Source organism: Delphinapterus leucas, chromosome X, assembly GCF_059928025.1.
Source record: "Delphinapterus leucas isolate spDelLeu-1000000601 "Yukka" chromosome X, BTC_Dleu_Yukka2, whole genome shotgun sequence".
Lineage (NCBI taxonomy): Eukaryota > Metazoa > Chordata > Mammalia > Artiodactyla > Monodontidae > Delphinapterus > Delphinapterus leucas.
In genome coordinates, this window is record NC_143150.1 from 91151988 (window position 1) to 91168201 (window position 16214).

The following is a 16214-nucleotide window of genomic DNA, read 5'->3' on the forward strand; positions in this document are numbered from 1 at the left end:
AAGAATAAAACACGAGATAGTTTTTTGATAATCTTGAAATGGGGAAAACTATGACCCAAATCCAGAAGCCACAGAAGAAAAGACTATTAAATCTGACTACATAAAAATAAAACATTTCTGCTTGGAAAAAACAAAAACCATCACAAGCCAAGTCAAGACAAACAATAAACAGGGAAAAGATAAGGGATAAAGAAAAAGGGAACTGAATTCACAGAAAATAATACAGTTGACCTTTGAACAATGCGGGGGTTATGGGCACTGACCCTCTGCTCAGTTGAAAATCCGAGTATAACTTATAGTCAGGCCTCTGTATCTGTGGTTCCTCCACATGCTCAGATTCAACCAACCATGGATCCTGTAGCATTGTAGTATTTACTATTGAAAAGAATCTGTGTATCAGTGGGCCTATGCAGTTCAAACCTGTGTTTTTCAAGGGTCAACTGTACAGATGGTTTATATTTGAAAAGATGCTCTATCTCACTCATAATGAAAGATGAAAATTAAAACTATACTGGGTAGGTCATTTTTATAACACTTAAAATTTATTTTTGTATATTTTTCCTAAATCATTTTTACTGTGATAAAATATATATAACAAGAACTTTACCATTTTTTTAAATAAATTTTTTAATTTATTTACTATTTTTGGCTGTGTTGGGTCTTCGTTGCTGCACGTGGGCTTTCTCTAGTTGTGGTGAGTGGGAGCTACTCTTCATTGCGGTGCACGGGCTTCTCTTGTAGCGGAGCGCAGGCTCTAGAGTGTGTGGGCTTCAGTAGATGTGGCACGTGGGCTCTAGAGCGCAGGCTCAGTAGTTGTGGTGCACAGGCTTAGTTGCTCTGCGGCATGTGGGATCTTCCCAGACCAGAGCTCGAACCCGTGTCCCCTGCATTGGCAGGCGGATTCTTAACCACTGCACCACCAGGGAGGCCCAAGGACTTTACCATTTTAAAGTGTACAACTCAGTGGCACAAAGTACACTCAAAATGTTGTACAGTCATCACCACTATCTATTTCTAGAACCTTTTCATCACCCCAAACAGAAACTCTGTACTCTAATTAAACAATAATTCCACACACCACCTGGCACCCTCTACTCTACTTTCTGTCTCTTATGAGTTTGCCTATTCTAGGTACCTCATATAAGTGGACTCATATAACATTTGTCCCTTTGTGTCTGGCTTATCTCACTTAGCAGAATGTTTTCAAGGTTCAGGTTGTAGAATGCATCAGAATTTCATTTCTTTCTATGGCCATATATGTATGTATGGTATATGCTACATCTCTTGATGGACACCTGGGTTGTTTCCACCTACTGGTTGTTTTGGATATTGTGAATAATGCTGCTATGAACACTGGTGTACAAGTATCTGTTTGAGTCCCTGCTTTCAGTTCTTTTGGGTACACACCCAGGAGTGGAATTGCTGAATCCTATGGTAACTGATTTTTTGAGGAACTGCCAAACAGTGTTCCATAGCAGCTGTACCATTATACATTCCTACCAGCAATGCACAAAGCTTCCAATTTCTCCACATCCTCATTAACACTTGTTATTTTGCATTTTTCATGTGCTTATTGGCCAATTATACATCTTCTTTGGAGAAATGTCTATTCAAGTCTTGCCCATTTTTGAATTCGGTTTTTCTGTTGCTCTTGTAGGAGTTCTTTATATATCCTGGGTGTTAATCCCTTATCAGATATATGATTTGCAAACACATTCTCCCATTCTGTGGGATGCCTTTTCATTCTTTTGAATAGCATTCTTTGATGTATAAAAGTTTCTAATTTGATAAAGTCAAACTTATTTTTAAGAAATGATAATTTTGGGCTTCCCTGGTGGCGCAGTGGTTGAGAGTCCGCCTGCCGATGCAGGGGACACGGGTTCGTGCCCCGGTCCGGGAAGATCCCACATGCCGCGGAGCGGCTGGGCCCGTGAGCCACGGCCGCTGAGCCTGCGCATCTGGAGCCTGTGCTCCGCAAGGGGAGAGGCCACAACAGTGAGAGGCCCGTGTACCACAAAAAAAAAAAAAAAAAGAAATGATAATTTTAGATTTACAGAAAAGTTCAAAGATAATACAATTCTCATATACTTTTCACCCAGTTTCTCCTAATATGAAGAGAACCATGGTACATTTGCCAGAACTAAAAAGTTAACTAAACTGTAGACTTCATTAGCATTTCACCAGTTTTTCCACTACTATCCCCTTTCTGTTCCAGGATCTAATCCAAGATACCACATTGCATTTAGTCATCATGCCCCCTTAGTCTCCTCTGGCCTGTGAAAGTTTCTCAGTCTTGCCTTGTTTTTTTATGACCTTGACACAATTTTGAAGCATACTGGTCAGTTATGGTTTTTTGAAGAATACAATAGAGGTGCCCTTCTGATCACATCAGATCTCAGGGGCATGCTATCAATGTGACTTACCACTGGTGACACTGAACTTGATCATCTGGTTATGGTGGGGTCTGCCTGGTTTCTCCGCTGTAAAGTTTCTTTTTCTCTTACACTCTATTCTTTAGAAGCAAGTCACTAAGATCAGCCCACACTCAAGAGGAGGAAAATTAAGCTCTACTTCTTAGAGTGGGGAGTATCTACATATATTATTTGGAATTCTTCTGTAAGGAAGATCTGTGATCGAATGTTTTTAACTCAACAAATCTGCAGAAGTCCAAATGTTTGACAACAAACTGTTGGCAAGGCTGTATGGGAAATAGGCACTCTCATATTGGTAGTAGGAGTGAAAATGGAACGATCCTCATGGAGGAGAATTTGTCAATAGCTGGCAAAACTAAAAATCTATATACTCTCTGACCCCCAATTCTCCTTCTGGGAATTTAATGTACTGATACACTTACACATATACAGAAACAGTATTCTCAATGTAACACTGTTTATAACAGCAAAGGACAAGAAACAACTTAGAGAAGAGTCAGGAAAATTCTGTTTAAAAAAAGACTAATGATGGAGAGAGGAACCCCACCAAATATTAAAACATATTATAAAGGTGGAGCAATTGAAACACAAATGGACAGATCGGTAAAATCAGAGTTCATAGTACACAAACACACATATGGAAATTTAGAATCAGGCAATGGTTGCAATTCAAATGAACAAGGAGAAAATGGATTAGTCAATAAATACTAATTGTGATAACTGTCTAGCTCAGGAATTGGTAAACCACAGCCAGGGGGCCAAATTCCGTCACCTAAATAAAGTTTTCTTGAACACAGCTATACCCGTTCATTTACATATTGTCTGTGGTTGCTTTCCGCAGACTGGTTGTGACAGACTGTTTGGTCTTCGATGCCAAAAAATATTTACTATCAGGTCCTTTACAGAAAAAGTTTGTTGACCTTTAAGAAAATAAAGTTGTTTATCTACCTCATTTCTTACACCAAGTAAATTCTAGATGGATCAAAAATTTAAGTCCCTGAATAGACACCTTAAAAATATTAGAAAGAAAATGTAAGAAAAAACTGATTACCTCAAGAATGGGGAAGACCTTTATAAGTAAGGCAAAACCCAGAAGTCATAAAATTAAAAAAAAAGATAAATCTGGCTTCATAAAAAATTTTAAATATCTAGAGTATAAAAAATACCATAAACAAATAAACATGTGATAAAACAAATATGATAAAATGTTAATGGTAGAATCCAGTGGATGGATATAGAGGTGTTCACTGTAAAATTCTTTCAACTTTGCTGTATGCTTGAAATTTCATAATAAAATACTGGAAAACCCCCAAAAAGCTAAAAGGTAATTAACAAATGGGAAAAATAAAATGTTTCCAGACATTTCAGTTGGTTTGCAATTTTTCAAAATTGTTCATTCATTTATTCATTCAACAAATAGTAATGTAACATTTGCTATGTGTCATGTGCTATTCTAGGTGCTGAGGATACTGCTGTGAACAAAATGAAGTCTCTGTCCTTGTGAGCTTGGCTTAGAACCCAAATTGTTTCCATAATGATAAATGCCTAGACAAGAAGTGGCTGGTGTGAGAGATATGAGTATTTTTAAGGTTTTTGATATGAACAATGTTTTTCATTGTTGCTTAATGTAGGTATTCCTCGATATTTGTACTCTAGTTATCAGAATCTAAGAACTGAACAGATTTGGGGACTTCCCTGGTGGTGCAGTGGTTAAGAATCTGCCTGTCAATGCAGGGGACACGGGTTCGAGCCCTGGTCCAGGAAGATCCCACATGCCGCAGAGCAACTAAGCCTATGCGCCACAACTACTAAGCCCGTGTGCCACAACTACTGAAGCCTGCGCACCTAGAGCCGGTGCTCCTCAACAAGAGAAGCCACTGCAATGAGAATCCCGCACACCGCAACGAAGAGTAGCCCCCACTCGCCACAACTAGAGAAAGCCCCCGCACAGCAACAAAGACCCAACACAGCCAAAAAAAAAAAAAAAGAACAAAAAACAAAATAAAAACCAAAAAAACTGAATAGAGTTGAATAAATGTTCAGATGAAATCCTTAACTGACACCCAGCATCTAAACCAAATAAATTTGGATACTGAACTCTTGCTATCTAAACTCAGGAAGGGAAAAGATTTGGATAGTAAGGGATACTTTTCATTGGCCACAAAGCACTTTGACTAAATACCTTCCAAAGGTAGTCCCCATTCATAATACATTTCTAGGAAGCTGGACTGAATCATAATATAAGAGGATCTCCACAAAATGAGTATATTTCTAGAAAACATAAAATGCCATAATTGGCAGAAGTAGACAAAATGATAATCAAAAACCCAGGCCCCTTTAAAGGTGAGTTTTACCAAACTTTCAAGGGACAGATAAGTCTTATATGAGTTCCTCCAATAAACAGAGAAATAGCAAAAGATGCCCAATTCATGTCATGAGGCCACCTTGATTCAATGCCAGATAAATACCAGAAAAGGAATTATAGGACCCCATCACTGATGGACACAGATGCAAATATCCTAAATAAAACAATTATCTAATTAAATGTAACAGTGTTTTAAAAGTATACACAACATTATTTAAATAATTTTTCTTCCAAAAATTCATTAGTAAACATTAGAAAAACACAAATTGAGAAACATCTACAAAACAACCGACATGTACTCTTTAAACATCAAGTTCATAAAAGACAAAGACTGAATAACTATTCCAGATTAAAGGAGACTAAAAAACAAAGTAGCTCAATGTGATGTGTGATCTTGGATTGGATACTGGATTAGGGAAAAACAGCTATAAAAGACATTTTTGGAAGAACTGATGACATCTGAATATAGACTTTAAGACAGAAGTATTGTATCAATGTTAAATTTCTTGATATTGATAAGCATCCTGTGATTATGAAAGAGAAAGCGGGACGAACATGCTGTAGTACTTACCGGTCATGTCTGCCACTAACTCAAATGAGTCAGAAAAAAATGTTATGTATAGAAAGTGGAGGAGGGGTAGAGGGAAGGGAGAAGGAAGAGGGGAAGGGAGAGGGGAGGGGAGAAAAGGGAGAGGGGAGAAAAAAGAGGGGAAAGGAGGAAGGAGTAGGCTTGGAGGTAGGTAAAGCGAATGTGGCAAAATGTTTACAATTAGCGGTTCTGGGTAGAGGATTAAGGGAGTTCGTTGTACTTGCAATTTTTTTTTTGTAAATCTGAGGTTTTTTCAAAATGAGAAGTTATAAACATACACATACATACCATGATCAAAGAGGGTATATCTCAATAATATCAAGGATGCAACTGAATGCAATTTATGAAGTTGATGGACAAAAGGAGGGAAAAAAGCATGTAATTATGAAGTTCAATACTCATTTCTGTTCAGTCTTAGCAAACTAAAACTAGAGAATTTTCTTGATTTATTGAAGACTATATTCTAAAAGCCTACAGTACACATCACACTTGATGGCTAAGCAAAAGGGGCTGCCTATCAGGCCTGGACTGACTGTCTGTCTGCAGATGTCCTTTATGGGAAAGAAAATAAACTATATTGTTTAAGCCATTATTCTTTGGATTTTCAGTTACAACCTACCAAAATGAATCTATACTTGTGACTCTTAACTAAAATGAATCTTAATCAGCATCACAGATACTATTTAACATGGTATCAAAAGTCCTGGTCAGTGCTATAAGTGAGGAAAAAGAAATAAGAAAAGCCAGGATTGGTTTGTATACAACATGGCTAACTACTTAGAAAGACCATCAAAGTCAACAATGAATGAGTAGAAATAACAATGGAACACAGCAGAGATAAGATAACTTAAAAAAACCAACAGCTTTCCTCTACCCCAGTAAATACCAGCTTGGAAAATAAAAAGACAAGATGCGAATAAAAACTACTGAAGCATCTAGGAATTACTTTAACAAACAACACACGACCAGATTAAACTTAAAAGCTTTTGCACAGCAAAGAAAACTATCAACAAAACAAAACTACCGACTGAATGGAAGAAAATATTTGCAAATGATATGACCAATAAGGGGTTAATATCCAAAATATATAAACAGCTCATACAACTCAATACCAAACAAACAAACAGAAACAAACAAACCCAACTTAAAAATGGACAGAAGGGGCGCAGTGGTTGAGAGTCCACCTGCCGATGCAGGGGACACGGGTTCGTGCCCCGCAACGGGAGAGGCCACAACAGTGAGAGGCCCGCGTACCGCAAAAAAAAAAGAAAAAAAGAAGACAGAATTGAATTATTGCAACAATGTTTCTTTCTCCAGCATAAGATTCCCTCTTGAATTCCACTTTTGCCTGTTGTCAGCAACATTCCGTTAAAAAGATATCAAGAGAGCTACCGCTTTTTGCAATTCAGACATAGCCTGTGCTCCGCAACGTGAGAGGCCACAACAGTGAGAGGCCCGCGTACCGCAAAAAAAAAAAAAAAAAAAAAAAAGGGACAGAAGACCTGATAGACATTTTTCCAAAGAAGACATACAGATGGCCAAGAGGCACCTGAAAAGATGTTCAACATCGTTAATCATCAGAGAAATGCAAATTAAAACCACAATGAGGTATCACCTCACACCTGTCAGAATGGCTATCATCAAAAAGAACACTGACAACAAATGTTGGTGAGGATGTGGAGAAAAGGGGACCCTCGTACACTGTTGGTAGGAATGTAAACTGGTGCAGCGACTGTGGAAAACAGTATGAAGGCATCTCAAAAAACTAAAAACAGTCCACTCCTGGGTCTATATCTGAAAAAAATGCAAACACTAATTCAAAAAGATACATGTACCCCAATGTTCACAGCAGCATTACTTACAACTGCCAAGATATGGAAGCAACTTAAGTGTGCATCAACAGATAAATGGCTAAAGAACATGTGGTACATATATACAATGGAATACTACTCAGCCATAAAGAAGAATGAAATTTTGCCATTTGCAACATGGATGGACTTGGAGGGTATTAATGCTAAATGAAGTAAGTCAGAGAAAGATAAATTCTGTATATCACTTATATGTGGAATCTAAAACTTAAAACAAACTAATGACTATAACAAAACAGAAACAAATTCACAGATTAGAGAACTAGTGGTTACCAGTGGGGAAAAGGAAGAGGGGAGGGACAAGATAGGGGTAGGGCATTAAGAGGTACAAACTACTATGTATAAAATAAATAAGCTATAAGGATATATTGTACAATGTAGGGAATAGAGCCAGTATTTTATAATAACTATGAATGGAATATATAATCAATCTTTAAAGACTGTATCACTATACTGCACACCTGAAACTTACATAATATTATACATCAACTATACATCAATTTAAAAAAAAGGAATACCAAAGACCTGTATTTTGGTTTATTCAGATTTTTATGTCCTTTAAACGAATTTTATAGATCTTTGTGACCTGTTTCAGAGGATGAGATGACTACTTACAAAGCTGACAATTCTCCCCAAATTAATATATAAATTCAGTGCAATCTCAATCAAAATTCTTGAACTTTTTGAAGGACTTGATAAGTTTTTTATATAAAGCTCCAAAATGACTAAATCAACTTTGAAAAATAAGAGCAAAGTAGGACCTATTAAGATATTCTATAAGGCCACAGTAAGAAAAACAGTAGGGTTCTACACCAGAATAACAAATAGACCAATGAAACAAATCGGATCACTCAAGACAGATCCATGTACATGAGGAAACTTAAAATGAGATGAGGTACTGCAAATCAATAAAGAAAGAATGGAATATCTGGGGGGCTGTACTGGGAAAACTGCCCACTATATGGAGGAAAATAAAACCAGAACTTACATTATAACGTATTCAAAAGTGGCCTCTAGATGGATTTAAAGATGTGAATGCAAAAGGTAAAACTATAGAGTGAGAACAATCTTTGTGATCCAGAGATAGGAATAGAGAAGATTCTGAAAGGAAAGGTTATAGGACAAAAAGTGATGAATTTCAGCACACCAAAATTAAAAACAGGTATCCATCCTTGAGGGAATCATTAAGTAAAAGGCAGTAGGCACACCCCATGGTGTCTTTGGGACCAACTAGAAGCAAAGCACTAACATACACATGGCAATACAGACAGATCTTAAGAATGCAGGGCTGAGTAATACAAAGTCCAGGAAACAGAATGAAGACTGTAATACTCTGCCATTTGTGTAAATTGAAAACACACACACTCGAAACAACACTACATATTTTAGAAGGATACGTTTCAAACACGACAGAGCAGCTGCCTACAGCTATGGGTATTGGAAATAAAAAAGGAAAAAATAAATATGGCAAGAGAAGGTCTTGTACCAACCTATGACAGAAATGTACCTTGAACTGGAAAAGTATGATTAACTCAAACCTCTGCACTTGAGGTCCTTTAAAAGCCAAAAGAAAGCTAGTGGCTTTATTTGGTAATAAAGTCTGAGGCAAGTATCTTACCTACTCAAACTCAGAAACTGCCACAGAGCTCTTCCAGTGAATACCATCCAAAATCGAATGCCTTTCAAAAGACATTCTGAAATAAAGTCAAGGCTGAATAACACTAGAGAATGACCACACCTCAAGTTTGGGCTCATCACTTCTCAGAAAACAAAATATTATAATTCTATATTTTTGAAAAGGTGGTGGTAGCAGAAACCCTTTGTAAGACATTAAAAAAATTATTTCCTCCCTGACTTTTCATAAATCTACTGACTCTTAATAGAGGCTCTCTGGGACAATTAGGTCTACTTTCCTATACAATCTTTAAATGTCAGGAATAAATCACCTTCGTTAGAATCAAGCAAGGTGATCCACCAGTATGGTAAGGGTATGGCCCAGGATCTCTGTATTTCACCAAGTGTCCCAACTGTTTCTTGTTCGTACCAGAGTTTAAAAATAACTGTATAAGAGTGTCCCATTCCAAGATAAGTATCACAGCAACTTCAGCCCACCCTGTCCCTGAATCCTAAATCTTAAAAATGCAGTGCTGAGTAATACTATCTGACCTGGCTTGCCCCATACATTTTCTGGGCAAATTCCCGACTCTGAAGGCACCACTCCTCTTCATCCCTCAAACCCAAAGCTACAGCCCACACCTCTCTCCTGAGAATCCACAGCACTTACAACCCACCCACTACCCATCTGTCATGCACCTCTGCCTCTCCTCCTGCAGTGGCTGTCCACACCTTGGTGAATGGCACCATATACCTATCTGGGTCATCCAAACTGGAAACCTAGGCATCAGTCTCCATTCCTCCCTTTCTCTGGATCCCTTCCCACTCTGCAACCAAACATGGCACCTATCAAGCTGTTTTGTAATGATCTGTAAACTGTGTGGTCTCCCTTGTGAGACCCTAAGTAAGGAGAAGGCTACAATCTTATTTGTCTCAATTCACCAATGCACTCCCAGAGCCTAGCACAGGTCCTGGCTCACAAGTGCCAAGGTAAATGTCTGCTGAAAAGAAACCAATTATCTGCTGTGCTTTTTTTGTTGTTGTTTTTTTCTGCACAAAGGCCCCCTCCTAGCACTTTCCTGGATCAACTCTCACACAGGGACAAGCCTAGATTTCTTGGCAAAGGTGGGAGCAGGTAACTCACCGTCTTTCATACTCCATGTCCTGATAGGGCCTGCGGGGGCTGCTGGGGCCCCTCCTCAGCCGCTGGCTCCGTTTCACTTCCCAGCCACCCCCACTGCTGCCACCATGATCTGCCAGCCTGGGTGATGCCTCCTGCAGGGACTCTGGAGAGAGCAGAAGGAAGAAAGGGGTCACGGCAGTTGGGGCAGAGAGGGCCTCCTTGAGAAACGCTTATTGCGAAGGCTTTCTGCTGTCCCTGAGCCCAGCGACGCTGTTTCCCAACTCCTAGCGCTCCTGTGGACCAGAGCAGGAAGGCAGTCCCTATTTGGCCTGCTGCTTCGTTTCCCTACAAACGTGAGGCTAGAGCCGGCCGCCCTAGAAACAGCATGGCCTTCAGCAGACAGCATCTTGCAGAGACCCGGTGGTGCCACCAATTCTGTGATCAGGGCTTTGCCACCTGAGACTGGTAGACAAGTCAAGCCCGGAGCTACCTGCCCAGGGGGCTCTAAGTGCTGGATGACTTGTCTGAGATCAGGCACATTAGGCATGGAGGCGAGACTTCACAACGGGAGTCCCAGGCACCCACCAGGCTTCTTCCATGAGCCCTCAGGTGCCATTTCATCCTCCCAAGAAGATGCTGGCTGCCCACTATGAGACAGCAGGAGACCACGAAAGGCTCAGGGGGTGAAGGGTAACTTGGCAATGAGACAGCTGCCGCCTCCCTAGGCTCCCGGCTAACACAGTTTTGGCCCTCACAGGGCAACTGGCTCAGCCCTGAGCCCTGTCTCTTATGCACAGCCAGGTCCCCCAAGGCGGCTCCCTCCCCAGGGCTCTGGGCCCAAGTTATTCAGAGGTAATAAGGAACCCTTTTGGAGCCTGTTTTGAACCACTGTTACTCTGCTGGGATGGAAGGGCAGTCCCTTCCCGCAACCCTCAGGGCTGCGGTGAGAACGAAGGAAGGCCTGAAAGCCATGTGACCGGGCCAGGGGTCACCACGAAGTATCCCAGAATCTTCAGGCCCCACCCTCTAAACAAGAATCAGGCAAAGTCAGGCGTTAACAGCACCTGCCCAACACTAGGTTGCCACCACACCTTTCCTCCTTGTATACACTCACACCAATTTTCTCTTCCTCTTCAAGCCACAGGGAACCAGAGTTACCTGCTCCCAGATGGGTAAGAGAATCACAACCAGGGGCCCCAGTGGATGAGAGCCAGAGACAAAACCCTCAGTAGATCTGGCAAAGGGGCCAGAGTCATACACTGGTATCCAAAACAGACAGGGACCAAAGTCACAGACTCGAGCCCCAAATAACTACGGGCCAAAATCACAGACAGGAATTCACAATCAACACGGGCCATAAGCACACACTGAGGCCCCCTTTCACAGGATGAGCGTCAGAGTAACAGATACGAAGCCCCCCCCCCAAAAAAAGACGGGGAAATAAGTCTTACACACGTTCCTTGCACTCCCCGTCCCCACCCAGTAAGTGGATTAGGGCCAATCGTAAGAAGACTTTCTTTGGATAAGGACCCCTCCCCATGGATAAGGACCAGGGTTACAGACACACACTCCGAGGATAGAGACCCTAGTCATACCGACGTTCTCCCTCCTCCCCCACCCAAGAATAAGGACCAGAGCCACAAAACACTTCCCCATGGGTAGGTAAGTACCAAAGTCACACACAATTGCAGAGAGCACACTTCTATGAATAAAAAGCAAAGTCGCAGACATCCGCCTCCCACGGATAAAGTTCGGCGTCGCAGGCACAGTGAGCCACAGTAGCCCACTCCCATTCGTCCCTCCCTTCCCCCAACCCGCGTGCACCCATCCAGTGTCCCAATCGCGCACGCGCCTCTGCTCTCTAAAGGAGAAAAACAAAAAACAAAAAGACACCCCCTCCCCGGCTCAGACCGTGCAAGCATCGATCGGTTCTTCGCGAAGCCCAGACCCGCCGCCCGCAGTCCGCCCTCCCGCCTCCTCTACGCACCCCCTCCCCCACCCCGGCCCCTTACCTCCGCCCCCACGACCAGCGTCGACGCTCACCTTCTCGGCCCGGGCTGTCAAGGGAGAGCTCTCGGACATCACCTCGGCCCGCCGCCACCTCCTCCAACTCTCGCAGCTCAGCCGGAGCCGGTCCGCGCAGCTACCAAGTCCGAGGCTAGGGGCGGAAGGGCGGAGGAGGGGGGGAAGGGCGGAGATGGGAGGGAGGGGAGAAGCGCGAGGCGCGCTACCCTCCCCTGGAAACCCACTGCCGCCTACTCCCAGCCGGCCGCGATCACCAGCACAAAATGGCGACGACAAGAAGGGAGCCGGCGCTTCAACCACCATCCACCTACTAAGGGAGCGCGCTCTGGCCTGCCCAGTCTATTGGTCGCCGTCCGCCGTCGGCCAGCCCCGGCTTGCTCTGATTGGCAAGTGTACGCCATTTCCCCGCTCCCCATGCAAACTCCCACAAGTCGAGAAAAGGAGCAGCAATTGGCCAATCCGGCGAGGCGCTTTTAAGAAAGGTTGGCTTCCGGGCTTCCCTGATGGTGCAGTGGTTGGGAGTCCGCCTGCCGATGCAGGGGACGCGGGTTCGTGCCCCGGTCCGGAAAGATACTACATGCTGCGGAGCGGCTGGGCCCGTGAGTCATGGCCGCTGAACCTGCGCGTCCGGAGCCTGTGCTCCGCAACGGGAGAGGCCACAACAGTGAGAGGGCCGCGTAACGCAAAAAAAAAAAAAAAAAAAAAAAAAGGTTGGCTTCCTTCTAAGATGAAAGAGCAACGGAAGCTCCGCCCTTCTCGCCAGAGGGCAAGGGAGCTCTCCGTGCGATTGGTTGGAAACGGAATTCACACGAGTGTTACCGCTTTATTTTCAAGGAAATTCCACAGCCTTTCGGTCAGAAATTCCATAGCCTGATTGAGAGGATAAGAAGATGGTTGCTTCCGTGAGGCCGTGACAGAGGGAGGGAAAGGGGACGCCTCGCCCTTTTGAAAACAAAATCTCGACTCGGGACCTATTGCGGTAGGGGCGGAGCGACAATTCTCGCGCTCGGACCAGCTGCAGCTGCGCAGTCACATTTCCGTCCCCGCCCCCGATAAACTGCAGAACGTCTGTCATGGTGGCCGGGATGTTAGGTTTGTGCGGCCGCCGCCTTTTGGCGGTGGCGGCGAGGCGAGGGCTCCCGGCTGCCCGTGTTCGCTGGGAATCCAGCTCCTCCAGGGCTGTGATCGCCCCGTCCGCTGTGGCGGGAAAGCGGCCGCCGGAACCGACTTTACGCTGGCAGGAGGACCCAGATCCCGAGGACGAAAACCTCTACGAGAAGGTGAGAGGGAGGGGATACGGGACGCCGGAAGGGTCAATCGGGGACCGGCGGATGGGCGCCGTAGAGGACGTTCTTAGTCGGCTGAAGATTGCGCAGCTGGCGGAATCCTCGAAGATTTGGGAATTTTGCCTAGCTTGTTTTCCTCCTTTGTCCCCGATCACCTTCGGGTTCAGGGCCAGAGGCGAGATTGGCCTTATTTTGCAGACAGATACCAACCCTGAAGTGGACAGTGCTCAAAACACGTTTGAAGCAATATAACAACAGTAATACTAAACACTGATATAGTGCTTGCTCAGGTGTTTGAAACACTTTACATATATTAACTCAATCCTCATAACAACCTTATTTTGAGTTAGGTAGTATTAGTGTACCCATTCTACAGATGAGGAGGCTGAAGCATAAAGATGTTAAGTGACTTGTCCAAGCTCACATAACTGAATGTGTGGTGGAGCCAGGTCTGCTGTGCTATACCGATATCAGAGACTGAAATCAGAACGCCCGAGTTGGAATACAGGCAGTGACCTTGGGCAAGTAGCTAAACCCCTTGGTGCCTCAATTTCTATGTAAGATGGGGAAAGTGTTAGGACACCTTCTAAAAAAATAAAATACTACAGTACACCTGCCTCGTGTAATTCAATGAATCAAAATGCTCAAAACAGCAGGTGGCACTTAGTAAGTACTCACCATTAGAAGGTGTTAATTATTCTTGCCACTTTCCACTTCACTGGGATATTGTGCAGTTTGTGCTTGTGAAAAGGCCTGGCATATAATAGGTACTTCATTAATACTAATCTCTGGTTGAGGGGCTGTGATATATAGGATGCTTATTCATTTATTCATTCATTCTGTAACTATGTATTGAGGGCCTGCTGTAATGCCAGGTTAAGTTCAGGGTGCTAGGGATTCAGCAGTATGGAAATCAGATAAAGCCCCTGCTTTCACAGAGCTTACGTGGTAGTGGAGAATACTGAAAATAAACATGTAAAATGTTAGCAAACAGTAATAAAGAGTATGTAATCAATAATATAAGATGATGTGATCAGAGGATTTGGAGGATATGCTACTTTGGTAAACTAGTAAATGCTAGAAAGTTAAGCAAGGTAAGAGGATGGAGAGTGACTTGGGGGTAGGGAGTTAATAGGTTGAGCCATTTTTGACCTGTAAAAATGGCAATTTTCTATAGTTCAACTTAATAGATAAGGTGACTAGGGAGTGCCTCCTAAGGGGAGTGATGGTGAAGCCAAAACCTTGAATGAGGAGACAGATCCAGCCATGACTAGATCTGGGGGAAAGGCTTTCCAGGCAGAGGGAACAGCAGGTGCAAAGGCCCTGTGGTGGGAAGGAGCTTGACAAGTCCTAAGAACAGAGAGGAATTTAGGGAGGGAGGGGAGATTGCTCCAAGGTGAAATTGGAGACCAGGTTATGCAGCGCCAGCATAAGGCTTTATGGAGCAGCGGGAAGCCCTCATTGACCTCTTCTTCTCTTTGCCATAGAACCCAGACTCCCACGGTTATGACAGGGACCCTGCTGTGGACCTCTGGAACATGCGGGTCGTCTTCTTCTTTGGCTTCTCCATCATCTTGGTCCTTGGCAGCACCTTTGTGGCTTATCTGCCTGACTACAGGTGCATGGGGTGTCAAAGAGAGTGGGACGGGTCGGGGCAGAAGCAGGGGTGGAGATTGAAGGAGACTGCCAGAAATCCTGTCCTTGGGGAGCTAAGATGGGGATTGGTGTCCATTGAAGCTCCCTCACGTCTACCCTCACGCTGCTGCCTCCAGGATGCAGGAGTGGGCCCGCCGGGAAGCTGAGAGGCTTGTAAAATACCGAGAGGCCAATGGCCTACCCATCATGGACTCCAACTGCTTCGACCCCAGCAAGATCCAGCTGCCAGAGGATGAGGACTGACCGGTTACTGAAAGGGGCTTAAGAAGCACCACCTTCTCCACCCCTTGTCTGCCATTCTGCCCTCTCTTCAGAGCACCTAATTAAAGGGACTGAAACTGTGACTGGCTGGTGTTGCTTTTGTTGTAAGGGGGATGTGGGAGTGGGATGTCAGGCTTTAAAAGCCTTTTCTGGGTATTCTGGTTATCTGTTGCCATGTGACAAACACCCTAAAACTCAGTGGCTTAAAACGGCAATTTACTATTACCTTTCATGGTCCTGTGGTTGACCAGGCTCAACTAGATGGTCCTTCTTGGGGTCTTGGGTGGCTTGGGCTGGAATCATCTGGAGGCTCAACGGGGCTGGACATCCAAGATGACTTCTGTATTCCCATGTTTGGTACTTGAGTCTTCTATGTGGCCTCTCTCTCCAGCAGAGTAGCCTGGGCTTTTTATGTGGTGGCTCAGGCCTTCTCTGGATCAAGGTGTAGCATATGAGAAGAAATTGATGGCAGCTGTATTTAGAAAAAAGCTACCACACTGGGACCGCCTATGTTGGAAGAAGGGCCAGGGTGACCAGGGATTGAGGGTGGTGGGTCAGAGCAGGGCTTTTCTATTGCTGAGGATGAGTGTTTGTCTCGCTCCCTGCCTTCTTCTCTGTTTCTCTCATCTCTGGGGTTTCTGCCTCTGTCTTGTGTCTTGGTGAGTGTGGATGCCTCTCTCTTCCCCTCTGCCCCAATCTGGATGGTCTCTAACTCAAGATGCACATCTCTGTGTGTGTGTATGTGTGTCTGTTTCTCTCCCTGCCCCCTTATCTCTCTCTCTGTCTTTCTGTGTCTCTCTTTCGAGCAGGAAGCCTCTCTCCACTGCCCACCCCATCCCCCATTCTTTTTCTCTGGGAATAGGCCACGTCCTTGCGTCAGGGGCTCATTCTCAGGCTCTCTCTGTCTCCGTCTCTCTGGATCTGGCAGATGGAGTTGGACACTTGCTCTGGCTCTTTGTTTCTTTCCAGGGAGTCTCTCCTAGATCCCCATTAAG

The 16214-nt window shown here is 44.0% G+C and overlaps 2 protein-coding genes across 12 annotated transcripts in view; one reads left to right on the forward strand and one right to left on the reverse strand.

Annotated features, from left to right (window-relative positions):
* RBM10 (RNA binding motif protein 10) overlaps positions 1-12654 on the reverse strand; it is a 30338-nt gene extending 17684 nt beyond the window's left edge. For 3 of the 11 annotated variants that reach the window (XM_022556327.3, XM_089904959.1, XM_089904956.1), the window contains exons 1-2: positions 12004-12651; positions 10013-10154 (exon numbers count right to left, since the gene is read on the reverse strand). In XM_022556327.3, the coding sequence (XP_022412035.1) occupies positions 10013-10154; positions 12004-12319 (458 nt within the window). In that variant the 5' untranslated portion in view covers positions 12320-12651. Of the gene's footprint in view, positions 1-10012; positions 10155-12003 lie in introns of all 11 variants that reach the window. The other 8 variants (XM_022556326.3, XM_089904962.1, XM_022556330.3 and 5 more) reach the window with 6 other exon arrangements.
* Positions 12655-12706: 52 nt separating this feature from the next.
* NDUFB11 (NADH:ubiquinone oxidoreductase subunit B11) lies at positions 12707-15300 on the forward strand. Its single transcript, XM_022556375.3, has 3 exons — positions 12707-13296; positions 14790-14920; positions 15075-15300. Exons 1-3 carry the CDS (start codon positions 13090-13092, stop codon positions 15199-15201), a joined length of 465 nt encoding a protein of 154 aa, XP_022412083.1. The 5' UTR covers positions 12707-13089; the 3' UTR covers positions 15202-15300.
* Positions 15301-16214: the final 914 nt, after the last annotated feature.

What these genes read in the sequence shown, in the direction of transcription:
- NDUFB11 (XM_022556375.3), top strand. Translation starts at nt 13,090, where the DNA reads ATGGTGGCCGGGATGTTAGGTTTGTGCGGCCGCCGCCTTTTGGCGGTG. An exon ending in ACGAAAACCTCTACGAGAAG is followed by an intron (nt 13,297 to 14,789) that starts GTGAGAGGGAGG and finishes TCTTTGCCATAG; the next exon opens with AACCCAGACTCCCACGGTTA. An exon ending in GCTTATCTGCCTGACTACAG is followed by an intron (nt 14,921 to 15,074) that starts GTGCATGGGGTG and finishes TGCTGCCTCCAG; the next exon opens with GATGCAGGAGTGGGCCCGCC.